The sequence below is a fragment of the Falco punctatus genome (genome assembly GCF_963210335.1).
Source record: "Falco punctatus genome assembly, chromosome: 4".
NCBI classification, from domain to species: domain Eukaryota; kingdom Metazoa; phylum Chordata; class Aves; order Falconiformes; family Falconidae; genus Falco; species Falco punctatus.
In genome coordinates this window covers 77,009,620-77,023,782 of record NC_137583.1, presented here as the reverse complement: position 1 = coordinate 77,023,782, position 14,163 = coordinate 77,009,620, and the positions used below count along the sequence as shown (strand labels likewise).

Genomic DNA, 14,163 nt, shown 5'->3' with positions numbered 1-14,163 from the left:
CTGCTTTGCAGAAGGTCCAGGAATTTAGACTAACGAAACCAATTTCTTAGGAAACAGACTGGTCATGCATCTCTATTTTTATTCCTCAATCTTCTTTTCTTATAACATGGAAGATGAACCCACAGCTACTAAAGCTCAATAGTAACAAGCCTCATCTTAGTGATAATTGATTAACTGAATGGCCTTTGGGATATCTTGTTTTAACACTGGAAGTGTGAAAGTTGATTCCTAAAAAAAAAAAAAGTGAAGATCACATGACCCAGAAGTAGCTCCACTATCTTTTGCCCACAGTGAACTGAGAAAGAGGTGAAATTTGGAAAGAGTTACATTTATCCATGGAAATAAACGATTATTTAAGTAATTTTAAAAAGCATCTGTCAAAGATACAGCTCCAAATTCACATAAAGGAGTTAACACCTGCTAATCCAGTGCATACTGTTTTTAAAAAGCAACAGCAGAGCACCGCACCGCCAGCTCAGACTTGTAAACCCCCAGGTAAACCCGGGACGGGTCCTTCCCACCCCGTAGTAACGTCCCTCTGATCTCCCGTGGGGCTGCCCCGTAACGCTGCGTACCCCTTTAATAGGCACTGAGCCTCAGCACTTCTCTCACGGGTTCAGAGCTGAAAGGTGGCTGGCCCTGACCCCCCCCGGCGGAGCGCCGCACCGGGCTCCCCCCGCCCGGACACCCGCTTCCCGGCCCCGGACAGCCGCGCTGCCCTCACTGCCGGCGGTCCCGAGGGTTCGCCCACATCGCGACATGCGGACTGTCACCGGCGTACCGTTTACACGCCACCTTGGCAGAAGCGCCTCCTTTCCTCCGGGTTTACGATTCGGTTTTATAGGAACCTCCCGTTACCCCCAGCCTAGAAGGAGCGCAGTGACAAAGGGGCCTTTTCTTGCGCTCTGCGCCCCCGGGCCGACCCCCCCTCCCCCCCGTCCTCCGTGCGGCTGCCGCGGGCGGGAGGCGGGGGCAGGAGCAGCCGGTTGGGCAGCCCCGGGCACATCCCGCACGGCCCCCGCGGGGCCGGGCCCGCCGCAGCCCCCGCCACGGACGCTGTGTCGCACGCAGGGGACACGCGATTTCGTTTCTGACACCGGCAGGGGGAACTTTACGTATTTAAACATATCCCGAGCCGTTCGGGCGTCAAGCTGGCCTTGCCCTGGCTGCTCGCTCCGCCTCGGGCGGCCTGGCTCCCGGGCCCGCCGCGGGGAAGCGCCGCGGCCACCCCCACCCCCTGGTACCTTCCTGAGGGCCGCCCGCAAGTCGCGGTACCGCGGCGTGTCACCGACCGCCCCGCCGTCCCGCCGCCCGGAGCTGACGCCGCGCCCCGGGGCCGAGCCGCCGCGCAGCGCCGGGGCCAAGAGCGCCCAGCGCCCGCCGCCGCGCAGCGCCATCGCCGCCCGCCCCGCTCCGGCCGGGGCCGCGGCCTGCCTGCCCCGGCGAGCTTTAACGGCTGTGCGGGTCGCCCCGGCGGCCCCTGCACCGCCCCGCCCGTCCCTCCTCCAGCTCCTCTCCCCCGCAGCAAGCCACGGCAGGCTCTGGCGTTACAGGCAGGTTTGCTTTAATGCCAACGAACAGCCGTGAAGCAACCGGTAAACCGGTGGCGAAAGCGGGCGCCGCGAAGCGAAAGGAGCCATCCCCGCCGGCGGAGGAGGGACGGCCGCGCCGGGGAGCGGGGCACAGCCGTCCCTGCCGAGCCACCGACGCAGAGCTCGGCTGCTTTCGGGTTGGTTTCTTTATTTTTGTAAGAAAAAGAAAAAACAATCTGCTCCTGTGCTCTTCCCATAAGGACCGGCGGCGGTGGGGACACGCTAGTGACTCCCTACGGGTACAAGAGTGCCTGCTCCGGTGGCAGGCGCTGGGTTCCTCTTCCTAAGCGATGACACAGCCCCCCTTCTCCTTGAAGGGGTTCTTGTCCTCGGGAACCCCCTGCACCAGCGGGTCTTCGCCCGACCGCTCCTCGATGTAGTTCTTGATCTCTTCGGAGCACTTGGACACCTCGGGTGAAAGAACAGAGAAGGACCTGTGTTAGGGCCGCAGCTCACCCCGCATGTCAGCCAGCACCCCAGGGAATTCGCACCCCCCCATCTCTCGCTTACCTTCCCACCGAACAGAACAGAGCTGACCGCAGAGCCAGCACCAACCATGTGCAGACTCTGCTTCCTTCCACTTTTTCACAGCCCGATATTCACAGAGCATGTGAGTATCGCTGGGAAGGTATATGCCGCTCGGAACAGCAGCTGCTGCATAGTTAAACTTGCTTTTTTATTATTATTATCCAATATAGTTTTTTAAGCTGTGGCTCACATTCCTCGGCATCAGCATGACTTATGGTCAATGGGTTCAGGATCAGGAACTTTCCATGTCAAAATATTTATGACTTTACATGTTTTTCCCAAACAAAACATACAGTAATGATTTTCAGTAGTAATACAAATTCCCACCTCCTATAAAAGCAACTATGCGCCTTGAATGGGAGTAAAGACCCGACTAGGAAAGACAATTTACTTACAGGTTACCTGGGGTTGTTTCAAGCAACGGTTAATAGAACAGTCTATTGTGTTATGAGAGAACGTAATATGCATGAGACTTTGCATGACATTAATAACAAAATAGCACTGTAAGTGTGCACAGTAAGTAAGCCTGCACAGAACCCGCTTGTACCGAAGAAATGGGTTGGTTTTGTTCACTGAGATGGAGCAAGTGCAGCAGATGTAGTAACAGCATCTGCAGAACCTGAGTGCACAAGCAAATCCCACCAGCTCCAAAGATCTTTGTCCACCATATCTCGTTTCCCTTCCCTGTGTCAGCAGAAAATGTCCTTGGTGTGTGAGGACAGGCTCCCAGCTCCGTCCCCACCTCCTCCCTTCCTACCCTCGATCCTAGCAGAGGCATAGCAGTGCAGCCAGCAGCAGAAACCAGCTGTTCTGTTGGCCAGGCCACTACATGATTAATATTTCTAATTCAAGGCCCCTTCTTTATTAATTATTTTTCACTCCATAGGTAAAATTATGGCAAAAGAACTAATGAGTTTACCTGCTGTATCACATACCAACAGAGCACAGCCTGTGCAAAATTATACTTTAAGCCTTTAGAAAGAACACAGAGTTAATTCCCACTAAACAGTGCATAAAATAAGATCTAACTACCTCTAGCTGCCTTACAGCAAAGAATTTGGGCCTACAAATCCCATTATTTGTACCTTCCTCTTCTGTGCCTCACAAACCCTGTTCATTCAAATTCGGGCACCTTATGCTATAGTAGAGCTGTGCTCCAAAGTATGTGCAAGACCAGGGCTTGGTTTACTTCAGTCAACACTTACAAGATCTTTTTCACACATAAAGAAAAAAAAAATGTCTGCTTAAAGATACATTCAGGCATTTTTATGTATGAAAAAAAAAATATTCTAAAGGATATTTCCTCTTTGTGCTGTAAAGGTATAGGAAAGGGTCAGGAAAACTTTGGCAAAACATTTTCACTTTTGGTGATAACAGAAGTGTGGCTTCTGCATTTCCTTGTCCCTGAAACACTCATACAGGTACCAGGGGACCGTGACAATTACAACGCAGATTTCATTCTCACAGTGAAACCTCTGTTATAATACACTGCTAAAATTGAGGATGTTGTCTGTACTTTACTACAGGTGAAAACACCTATTTCCCTAAAGTGATCAGGCTTTTGGTTTATCCTAAAAATTTAAAAAAGAATTTTAAATAGTAATAATAGTTGTAATAATTATTCTTATTAGTAGTATTAAAATAAAAATCTGTACATCCTACTGAGTATATTTCAGTTGCTTGGGAACTCTGAGGAATTATATAGATATCTATAGTACTTGGATGTGGTACTGCTGGAGCTTTAGACTATACCGTAACTTCTACAGTCACTGGTACCTTACTGACAGCTACAATGTAACTGCAGCTGGGTTAAACACCTAGACCTGCAATGTGATTAGCCACTAATGGCACCGGTTCCCACACGTAAACGCATTTCTAGTCCTGACTAGAAGCGTTTATTTAGATGTAGTTTGCTTCTGCTGGTGTGCAGAATAAAAAAGAAAATAAAAAAAATACTAGTTTTATCATGGAGCAAGGTCAGCTCCGCATGTGATTTATCCACAGAAAATGTGCAAGATTACAAAAACTTAACTGGAAAGAAACTGCTTCATCTGTGGAAAGAAACAATCGCTGTAAATGGTGTTTCTGCCGGCTCAGGCCGGGCGGGTCACGGCCCTGCACCGGCGGCCCCTTGGCCCGGGCGCTGCGCAGCGGGCGAGGGGCGGGAGCCGTGCGGGACCGAGAGCAGCGTCCCCCGCACCCCGCCGGCTGCCGGCGGTCCCGGCCGGGCGGGGACGGGAGCGGTGCCGCGGCGAGGCCCCCGCAGGCACACCGCCCCTCACCTGGCACGGGCAGGTCCCAACGCGTTCTCCAGAGCGGGGAACTGAGCTCGGCGCGCTCCTCCCTCGCCAGGCAAAGGCCGCCCTGTGCCGGCGGCGGGCTCCAGGGACGCGCGAGGCAGGGGAAGCCACGGGGTGCCAAATGTAACGGGAACGGCCGCAGCCGGCGGGCCCGTGCCAGCCCTTCGGGGCGCCTTACCCCGGCGGCGGTGCGCCCCTTCCCCTTGCTCTGCAGTCACCCCCGTGAAGGACCGGCGCTCCTACGCGGGGCTACCGGTGGAATGTCGCCAGCGCTGTCCCCGGTCCCTGCCCCACTGGGGGTGACAGGACCCGTCGGTGCAAACTGCGGCCGTCCCGGAACAGCTGGGGGTCTCCCGCAGAGCTGCTGCCGAAGCCCCGCTGCCCCTGCCTACGGCGGGACGGGGCGCTCCCGTTCCACGCTGCGCTGCCGCGCCCGGCCCCGCCGCCCGCCCGCCCGACGTGCCCCCGGGAGCCGCCCGAGCCCCTCACCCCCGCCCGGCGAGTAACGGGCTTCTCCCCGCTGCGGCCCCGGCCTCGCCGGCCGCCGGGCAGCCTCGGGCCCCTTCTCCGCGGCCACTCACCGGCTGCCTCTCCAGCTTCACTTCTTTCCGGAGCTGCTCCACTTCCATTTTCAGTTTGTCCTTCTCGCTCAGGTCCTCGATGTTGATGGCTGGCATCGTCTGCACTGCCAACGCGCGGGGGGAGGAAGAGAGGGAGTAAGGACAAGAGGTTACCTCTGGGCAGCGAGGGCGCCAGGGCCGGAGCCCCCGGGAGGGCGCGGTAGGACGGCCGCCCCCGGCCCGCCCCCGGCCTCACTCACACGGTGCCGTCCGGGCTGTCCTTCTGTTCGGCGGCGGCAGCAGCGGCCGCTTCCTCCCCGGCGTTCCGGGCACCCTGTCCCCGCGCCGTCCCGGCCTTTAAAGCGCCGCGCTAATCCCCCCGAGCCGGATTAGAGCCCCCGACCCGCGCCCGGACTGCGCAGGGAGGGACCGGCCCCGGGCAGCGGCATCGCCCCGGCACCCCGCGGGGCAGCCGGCGGCAGGAGCGGGGACTGCAGCGGCCCTCCCGGGCCGCCCTCTCCCTCTTCACCACTGCAGTGGGGTGAGCGCAGCAGCGGCGGCCCGGTGTTTTGGCCTGGCCGTAAGGTCTTTCTCCTCTGCCACCTCTCCTGCTCCTCCTGGCCCCCACGATGGTTCTTGTCTGCCTGTGCCACCGGAATCCCTGGGCTCTGTGCTCCACTGCCCACCAGCTAAGGCAGCAGCAGGTGGTTTGCATAGGCACATTCTTCAATACTTGTCCATTGCAACTACGAATGAAGTGGACTAAAAGGTAGAGAGGGGAAGGAACCACCCCTCTCAGGCCAAGCGTCCAGGCGGGCGACCAGCCCATCAATGGCAGACATAGCAACTTTTGTCGGTAGGTATGGGGGCAAAGCAGAATTGCAGCTCTGCTGTTCTGCCCAGCCTGCACTAAGTGTCTCTGGACTTAGTCTAGAGTCAAATGGAGTCATGGAGTTGTGACGAGTGTTGAGGATGGAGCACCCCTTGTAAGAGAAGTGATGGCTTCAGAAGACACAAGAAGGAGCTAGGAAGTTCTTCTCCTGTGGTTGCATATACTTTCGAGGTCTAGATCTCAATAGGGTGATACACTTCTCAGAACAGGGCAGTCCCTCCATGTGTGTTTGTGTAACACCTAGCACCTCTGATCCCAGCAGCTGCTTTCCTTCAATACCAGTGGAGGCAGAATTCATGACTTCACACTGAACAAAGCTGCAGGCCATTAAAATGGTCCTGCACAAGTCTTTCTGTTATCTGGCTCTTCAAAGGTCCCCATAGGCGGTCATCCCTCCTTCTTTCCATCTCTGGCTCTTCCCCTTAAAGACACTCCTCTCTCCTCTCCCCACTGACCAGATGTAAGCAGCTGTCGGCACTGTGTAAGATTTACATCCTTCTTCTCCAGTGCTATTCTTGTAGAGCTCTTGGGGTTTGTATTTGTTTTATTTTAGCCAGTTCACTAAAATCAGTTCCTCCTCCCCTCCCTCTGGCTATTATCTCCTCACTCCCAGCTGTTGATATGCAATTTCTACACTCCCTTAATCTACACTGGCAGCTGCATCTCCAAACCCCACCAGCTGCTGGTTGCGGGCCAGCCAAAACAGGTGGAAGGAGCCAAGGGAGCCAGGGCTGCTGGCGGGAGCAGAAACATTGTGGTGCCGAGAGACAGAGAGCATGTGGTGTGGTGGTGGCAGGTGTGGGGTGTGGGACTGAGCTGAGGGTGGGCTCTGGCACATCGTGAACATGGTTAGGGTGGGAAGGACAGTCACAGCTCGGTACCAATAACCCTGTAATGGAAAGCCTATAGTCAGCTGTCATCTGACATGACTAGCTCTGCTAATGGTAGTTAATAAAGGACTTTCTACCACTGGCTGTGTTTAACTTTTACTCTACTTCATATATTTTTACAGATACTTACCTATCTAAGTGAGCTTTGCTGTTATAGCAGAGGAGCAGCTGAATAAACACTGCAATGCACTGCAACACTGATGTGTAGGTGGGTTTAGCTCAAACTTTGATTTGTATGTGTCTGTGCACAGAAAAATGGATAATATGGAAAATGATATTTGCATGACAGTATTCATTTTGCTACTATTGTTTAAAGAGGTATTTCAATGACTTTATTTGCAATTCCAACAAAATCCAATGAAAACTAAAGGATATTATTAATTTAAAAATCACTTGAGAGTTTCTTAATATTAGAAAGATGGCCTTTTGATTCTTTCTGGAAACAGAAAATGTGTGTTGTTTTGTTTGTTTGTTCTTTCCTACTGGGGAGGCATAAGCTTTACTATAGTTACTGGGCTTAGTAGGCCTGACAAACCCTCTAAAAATGAGGACTACTGACAGCTGTAGCTATAAGATTCTAAAACATGGCAGATGTGCCCCATGGTGACACCTCAAACCCTACCAGGGTTTACTTTTTTATCACCAAAGCACCCACTTAACCTTTGGCAACTGGAGATTCTGAAAAAAGGGAAAGTGCTGAAAAAGGAGGGAGAGAGTTCCCTTCGTATCGTTCCAGAAGCTATGTAGGTGGGGTACAGATTAAATGTGCTCCTCTTTCTTGCCTTTATGAAATATAAAACTATGTCAGAAAACTAGGCTGTAGTCAGCCACCATATAAGAAAAAGCAGAGAAGCCATAGAAAGAAAGTCAGTTCCTGAAATAATAAGGGTGCTATGAAGTTCCTGCTCCTTACAGCCCATACGGACTGTGGCTTCTTTCCTGCAGGCCACGGATTTCCAGGGCCCTGTATCGCAATTGATGCAGCACCTGCCTGAAGGACTGGGACCCAACGCCGTCACCGTAAAGGGAGTGGAGGAGAACAATAGGAGATCAGATTAGTTTACTGTTATCTATAGAGAGCACACCTAACTTGCAGCCACTCATCTCTTTTACTGTATTAAACCTGGAGTAAACACTAATTAATGTGATGCCGCTAACAGATTAGAGGGGGAAAGTATGCTGTTTGTGCTCACCCCCAGATCCCACCAGATTGCCTGGTGGGGTTAAAATCTACAGAATAAACCAAGTCATAGTATTTCCTCAGATCCAGTTGTCTTTGAACTAGCCAGAGGTTTCCTCCATCCAGCCTCTCAGGTTTCCCGGGAGTCCAAGCCCACTGACGGTGCCTCCGATTTCTCAAGTTCATCAGCGTTACACGCAACGGTATTAAACCAGTAACCCGGGTTTATTGGTGTTATCTCTAGCGGTGCTCGCTAAGCGGCTGGTGCTTGTCCCGGCTGGACGAGGCCCCGCCGGAGGCCCCCCCGTTTGATTTCGCCCGTCCTGCCGCCTTCTGCCCGCAGCCTCCGAGCGCGGCCGCCGCGGGAGCCAGGGCGAGGGGGGAGATGACTTTCGCGAAGTGACCCGTCCCGGATTTCGCCGTGATTAACGGGAAATGCTCTTTGAGCATCATCCCGTAATGTGAGGGGAGCGGGGAGGGGGGCACACGGACGGGGACGCCGCAGCCGTGGAGCCCGGCCAGCTCCCCGTAGCCCCCCGACGGAAGCCCCTGCGCCGTGGGCGGCGCAGCCCGACGCCGAGCCAGCCCCGGCGGCGCTGCCCGCCTGGCCCCGGCAGCGGCCCCCCCCGACGGCGGCGGGGCGGGGGGCGGCCCCGGCGCTCGGGCTCAGCCGCGCCCCGGTGACGGCCGGGACAGCGGGGACCTGCTGCCCGCTGAATCAGACCTTCCCCTCCCACCACGTGCGCACGAGGGAGGCGGCCCGGGCAAGCCGTCTCGGCGCATATAAAGCGCTGCCGTCGGGCCGGGCCGCGCCGCTCGCTCCCGGGACCCTGTGCCACCCGCCCGCCGCCGGCCCTGCCTCCCTCCCGTCCGCCGCCGCCGCGACATGGCCGCCGGCCGCCGCCTGCCGCTGCCCGCGCTGCTGCTGCCGCTGGCCTGCGCGGCCCTGGCCCCGCGCACGCTGACAGGTAGGAGCCCGCGGGCGGCTGAACGGGGCCGGGGCTGCCTCCGCCGCCCAGGTGGCTTCAGCCCCGGTCGCTGCTGTCTCCCGCAGAGAAGCAGCGCGCCTGCCTGCTGCCCCCCGATGACGGCCCCTGCCGCGCCCTGGTGCCGCGCTGGTACTACGACAGGTACACGCAGAGCTGCCAGGAGTTCACCTACGGGGGCTGCCACGGCAACGCCAACAACTTCCTCACCCTCGACGACTGCGAGAAGAGCTGCTGGACCATCAAAAGTGAGTCCGGGGACCGGTCCCGCCGCCCTCCGCAGTGCCGGGGGCCGAGCCGACGGGGCCCAGAGCCCCCGGGGTGCCCCCGGGGTGGCGGGGGGCCGTGGGGGGCTGCGACGCTTGCGGGACTCACCGCGTCTGCCCTGCCTGTCCCTCCCGCCTGTTGCTGCTTTTCGCTGATGTCGGGTTTATGCAGAGAAACCCCAGCAGGCTGGCTCAGAGGTGACGTGGATTTTGACTCTTAATATTATAAACGTGATTTAATGTGATGCTTAGTTGCTGATTAATGCATCAGATTCCTCCTGTAAATCTTATCCCACTCAATTAAAGAACACAGGTCGTGGGACAAGCTGGGTCTTGCCTCTGACCGGAGTCACAGCATTTTGTCCACACCACCATGTTGTTCAGTACAAGGAGCATGAAGGGTTGATTTTAAGGGGATGAATTTGTGGTTGTTTTTTTTTTTTTTCCAGAAGTGCCCAAATTATGCCGGTTGGAGGCTGACGGAGGACCTTGCAGGAGTTATCTAAAAAGATATGCCTTTAACTTGAGCTCGATGAGGTGTGAGGAGTTCATCTACGGTGGCTGTTATGGAAATGGCAACAACTTCAGAGATTTGCAGTCTTGTGTGGACCACTGTCTGCCAGAGAAAAGTAATGGTTGTTCCGAATTCTTAATAAAATAGATGGATTGAAAGTGATACGAAGATGATATTTTATTTGATATTTTCTCTGTATACCCGTACAGCAATGTTTTGGAAGACTTCTGTGGAGCAGATGTTTATATTGCCTGCAGACTTTCATGTGTCACTTGTCTCAGCTGTTACTGAAAAAGCGAAAATGCTGTTAGTTTAATATTGTGACCTTAAATATGCCCAAAGCTACACCCATCTGATCTCTTGACTTCTAGAGAGTTGTACCTGTGTAATCTGAAGGGAAGTAAGGTTGGAGATCTGTGTTGGGGCACATGTACAAGGCGTTGTGGCAGTTAAGTTCAGGGCAGTGATATTATAATATAAAGCAGAAGTGCCTTTCTAAAATTCAGGCCTGACACATAGTATTAGGTGGCTTGGGCTTTTGGCACTTGACAGCTCAACTTCTGATAAAAGTTTTTTGCCTCACACAACTCTTCACTGCCTCTCCAGACAAGCTTTAAAGAAGAGAGGTGGTAATTATGAGCAGGTGACTATAGCTACGTTTTGTCATAAACACCAGGTTAATATCCAGTGCAAGAGAGGCTCTTTGAAGAAGAGAGACCTACCAAAATGTATAAAAGCTGTCACTGGCTAAGCCTTATTAGTGCTTGATGAGACAGTTATTTTTGGCTGATGACAGATTGTCAGCCTTTTCATAGGTGAATGCTAAATTATTTTAAATTTCTCTGTTGCACATCCAATAAACTGAGAAAAGGTCTCCAGCAAGAAAAGTAAAATTTTGTTGAGGCAAAATGAAATGTGATTCTTGTGAGGAAAGTGGTGGGGGTTGTACTTTTGCTGCAAGCAGGCAGGATTTGCTGGCAAAATCATAGAAAGGATAAACAAAATCGTGCCTTTTTCCTTTACAGAGATAGTTCCAGTGTAATTATTTTTATATTCCTGTAGATATATGGAATAAAACTTCTGGCCAGACCATGTAAATAACTTGGCTGTTGTATGGCTGGCACCACAAATGGGGAAAGCTGATGAATTTCAGTTTTGGGATATTAATCCTATTTTCTGGGACTGTTGCTTTCTTATATTCATAACTCACAGGAATAAGATGGAGTGAAGTCTCTGAAGTCATCAGTAGCCGTCATGTCAATTCAATGGGAACAAGAGCTGTTCAGCCATAAAATTTATTGCAGGGTAAATTTTAAGAAGTTGGGCACAGAGATTACATTTATGTAATTTACCTGTCGCTCTTCCTTCCCCCCTTCTTTTTTTCCAAGCTGGTCCCATGCTATGCTATAGCCCAAAGGATGAAGGACTGTGTTCTTCTTCTGTGCCTCGCTATTACTATGACAGCAAGACTAAATCGTGTAAGGAGTTCAAATATACCGGCTGTGGTGGAAATGCCAATAACTTTGTTACTGAAACAGATTGCTACAATGTCTGCAGGAAAGGTAAGATTGTTTTGTATTTTGTCAGTCACAAGCAGATAAAGCAGTCCAAATAGCAGGAACAAGTGTTCACAGTGTTCCTCTGCTGAACTTGTCTTGCCACAAGTGTATGTGTTTTGCATTTTGGACTCCATGCTTTCAAAGGCAGGGAAAACTGAGACGCAACACTAAATCCTTCTGACATGATCAGTGAGGTGTGAGGGGTTACACCATTTTTTGACGAAATACAGGGAAGGGCATACAACAAGACTAATTTACCCGAGCCTGCAAGGAACCAGTCTTTAAACTGTTCAGTACCAGAATGAACGCTAATTAAGGTATCTTTTTCATCTAGATATTTTTAAGTAGAATTAAAGTGAGTTGTGAAATCAATTTTACTTTTTTTCAATTTTACTTTTCATTTTCAGCAGTTACCATCTTCCCCTGATTTCCTGCTGCCTGTTCGCATTTCCTACTCCCATTCCTAAAGATTTCTGCCTCCTCACTTGTGCTGAGGCAACTGTTTCTGTGACTGGGGTGGGGGAAGGTTGGGAATGGTAATTGATTTTTCTGAATGGTTTTATTCAAATCAGCTATCGGCTGTACTTGTAAGTCAAAATGGTTGTGCTTTTACCTGCAGTCATATTTATATGTTCATACGGCTGTTGCAAGTTTTAATACCCTAGTTTAATTAGTTTGATATGTAAATCAATGACAGAGAGAAAAGCATGACTGTGTGTTGATGCCCACAGCACTCAGGAAACAGACACAGTACAATATTTTAAAAATTGATACTAACAGGAAAAAAATTAAGGCTGTATCTAGCATGTTTTTTGGTGTGGTTTTTTTTTTTTTTTTTTTTTTTTTGGGGGGGGGGGAGCCCCTAGAGTAGCTCTATATTAAACATGAGATATGCACAAGGTCCAAGTACATCAGTATTTAAGATGTGTAGTCAGAGGGCTTAGGTCTTCAATTCTGGGCTGGAAATCCAGGACACGGGCAAGGGTTGCAGCCTGAGGAATTGCACCCATCCTCAGAAGTAAAACTATTGTCTGCCAGTTAGTCATGACAGTAATATTTCTGTGGGTGACAAGTCTGAGAGTGTCTCTGCCATTCTAGTATTATAAAAGAGTCTTTAATAGCATGCTAAGTCTACTGGGATTCCTGTGATTATCTAATTTGCATCTATTACTACCTGGGAAATGGTAGGGCCAGGCTCCAGCATAAGTGTGCAGAAAGAGAGGAGGAAGGAAACCGCCTCATCAGCGTCGCGGCCCCGCACTCTGCCCCTGCCCACACCCAGCCAGACCCACCTGGTGGTTCTCCCTTCCTCACTCTTTTGTGGAAGAAAGTAGTAAGGAAATGCTGTCTGTCCCGTAACCAGAGCACCAGAGAGCCAAATGTAAAGGATCGGTTATAAGCTTTTCATCAGCTTGTGGATTTCACAATTCAGTAAATTGTAAAGCTTGGTACAACCAAAGCTCATGGCTAAGGGCATAATTAGTGCTAATTAATGTTGTGCTATACATATTCGCTTCTATAGCTTGGGAGTGTAAAGCAACATTAAGCAAATCTTTCAACCAACTTCAGCCACTCCTGTCCTGCTCATAATTTCCTCCCCAGCACCTTTCTTGTTACCTTTTGGAGTCTCAGGTTGAATTCAGTTGACCTTCCCTGTGCAAATATACAGCTGCTGTTTAAAATGATCTATAGCTTTTGGAGTGAAAAGGTTTCTGATCTATTTAATTAAAAACCTAAAGAGTAATAACAGTTTTGTCAGTTTCCCTAAATGCTTCCTTTGTTTTCTTAGCAGGGACTCAGAAACCAAGAATCAACAAGCCAGCTAATGTATTCCGCAGAAAAATGATGAGAAAACTGACTAAAAAACCTCAGACATATAACCTGAAGTCTTAAAGCTGATGTGCACTTGGATGTTTGAACTACCTTGTTTTGATTCCACTTTCTTCTTTTGTAAAATAGTTTCCACACAGTTTTATATGCCGTCAGTTCTGTCTTTTCAGAACTGCTTTTTATTTCCAACTTACCTTTTATAAAGAACTACATCTAACAGAAGAAGAATGAACCTAAGTTTGGTTCTTCCACTCTGTTGTCTTTGCAGTAATACTTTGGCAAAGCCAGGTAATAAGATTTCCGTGTTTTTTATTAGGGGAATGTTACTACTGCCTGGGGAGAATATTTCAGCTGTTACAAACCAATTAAGATTTGCAAGATCAATCTTCTCTAAGTATATCTAAGGAGAGTACAAAGCTAAATCTCTGCCATAGATTTTTTTGTCATTCTCTTTCAAAAGCGGGTTCAGAAGTTTATTGCCCTGCCATTTTACAGACTTTGGCACTATCATTTAAGTAGACTGCCCCTTACAGTTATGTTCATAGTCAAGGCTTTCAGAAACCTTCATAATAGTAAAAGAAGTGTAAACTTAAATCTGACTCATCCCATGAGAGAAGACTGGGAATAGGTTTACTTTGAAAATGTAGCCATTACTTTTTCACGGCATTTGAAATTTCTGCTAAGTTACACTCCAGATTCTCGTATGGCACAGATCAGCACATTTTTAATGATTTTAATGGAGCTACACAGATTACATCTGCACAGGATCTTGATATTTGTGTTTATGTGGTGGCTGCTAAAGCAGAAAAGCTTAAGTTTCTGCAAACCTCATGTAATCCCTCTTTTGAGGCACTATGGTATATCTTATGATAGATTAAGCCTATGGTGATATTATTGCACTGTCTTGTACGTTTCATATTTGAGCCACGTCTGAATTTCAATTACTTTCACCTACAATACTTTCTAAATATAAATTCATAAGTAAAGTTAATAAAATGTTTTTTGGGAAAAAAGGGGAGCTTGTTCTGTCATTATCCTGAATTAGCTATATACATATATACACCAA

The 14,163-nt window shown here is 50.4% G+C and overlaps 3 protein-coding genes across 5 annotated transcripts in view; 1 reads left to right on the top strand and 2 right to left on the bottom strand.

Annotated features, from left to right (window-relative positions):
- The window catches only part of LOC308062324 (putative acyl-CoA dehydrogenase 6), a 92,060-nt gene extending 90,545 nt beyond the window's left edge, over positions 1-1,515 (bottom strand). Inside the window, exon 1 of the mRNA XM_080383645.1 lies at positions 1,245-1,515. Coding sequence (XP_080239771.1) covers positions 1,245-1,397 — 153 coding nt within the window. The 5' untranslated portion in view covers positions 1,398-1,515. The remainder of the gene's footprint in view (positions 1-1,244) is intronic.
- A 29-nt stretch (positions 1,516-1,544) lies between these two features.
- LOC308062327 (guanine nucleotide-binding protein G(I)/G(S)/G(O) subunit gamma-11) lies at positions 1,545-5,516 on the bottom strand. 2 transcript variants are annotated; one of them, XM_080383650.1, is made up of 3 exons: positions 5,243-5,516; positions 5,002-5,105; positions 1,545-2,001 (listed from the first exon to the last, which is right to left on the bottom strand). In XM_080383650.1, the coding sequence occupies exons 2-3, from the start codon at positions 5,095-5,097 to the stop codon at positions 1,876-1,878; spliced, it is 222 nt and encodes a 73-aa protein (XP_080239776.1). In that variant the 5' UTR covers positions 5,098-5,105; positions 5,243-5,516; the 3' UTR covers positions 1,545-1,875. The 2 variants fall into 2 exon arrangements, with proteins under 2 accessions (XP_080239776.1, XP_080239775.1); XM_080383649.1 differs by having other exon boundaries at positions 5,002-5,100; positions 5,241-5,511.
- A 3,176-nt stretch (positions 5,517-8,692) lies between these two features.
- Positions 8,693-14,110, top strand: TFPI2 (tissue factor pathway inhibitor 2). 2 transcript variants are annotated; one of them, XM_080383647.1, is made up of 5 exons: positions 8,693-8,910; positions 8,997-9,176; positions 9,644-9,823; positions 11,097-11,270; positions 13,060-14,110. In XM_080383647.1, exons 1-5 carry the CDS (start codon positions 8,829-8,831, stop codon positions 13,158-13,160), a joined length of 717 nt encoding a protein of 238 aa, XP_080239773.1. In that variant the 5' UTR covers positions 8,693-8,828; the 3' UTR covers positions 13,161-14,110. The 2 variants fall into 2 exon arrangements, with proteins under 2 accessions (XP_080239773.1, XP_080239772.1); XM_080383646.1 differs by having other exon boundaries at positions 8,722-8,910; positions 13,057-14,110.
- The last annotated feature ends 53 nt before the right edge of the window (positions 14,111-14,163 follow it).

Coding starts and splice junctions, on each gene's coding strand:
- LOC308062327 (XM_080383650.1), bottom strand. CDS start 5,097: ATGCCAGCCATCAACATCGAGGACCTGAGCGAGAAGGACAAACTGAAA. Junction 2,002..5,001: donor TGAAGCTGGAGAGGCAGCCG/GTGAGTGGCCGC, acceptor CTTTCACCCGAG/GTGTCCAAGTGCTCCGAAGA.
- TFPI2 (XM_080383646.1), top strand. CDS start 8,829: ATGGCCGCCGGCCGCCGCCTGCCGCTGCCCGCGCTGCTGCTGCCGCTG. Junction 9,177..9,643: donor GAGCTGCTGGACCATCAAAA/GTGAGTCCGGGG, acceptor TTTTTTTTCCAG/AAGTGCCCAAATTATGCCGG. Junction 9,824..11,096: donor CCACTGTCTGCCAGAGAAAA/GTAATGGTTGTT, acceptor TTTTTTTCCAAG/CTGGTCCCATGCTATGCTAT.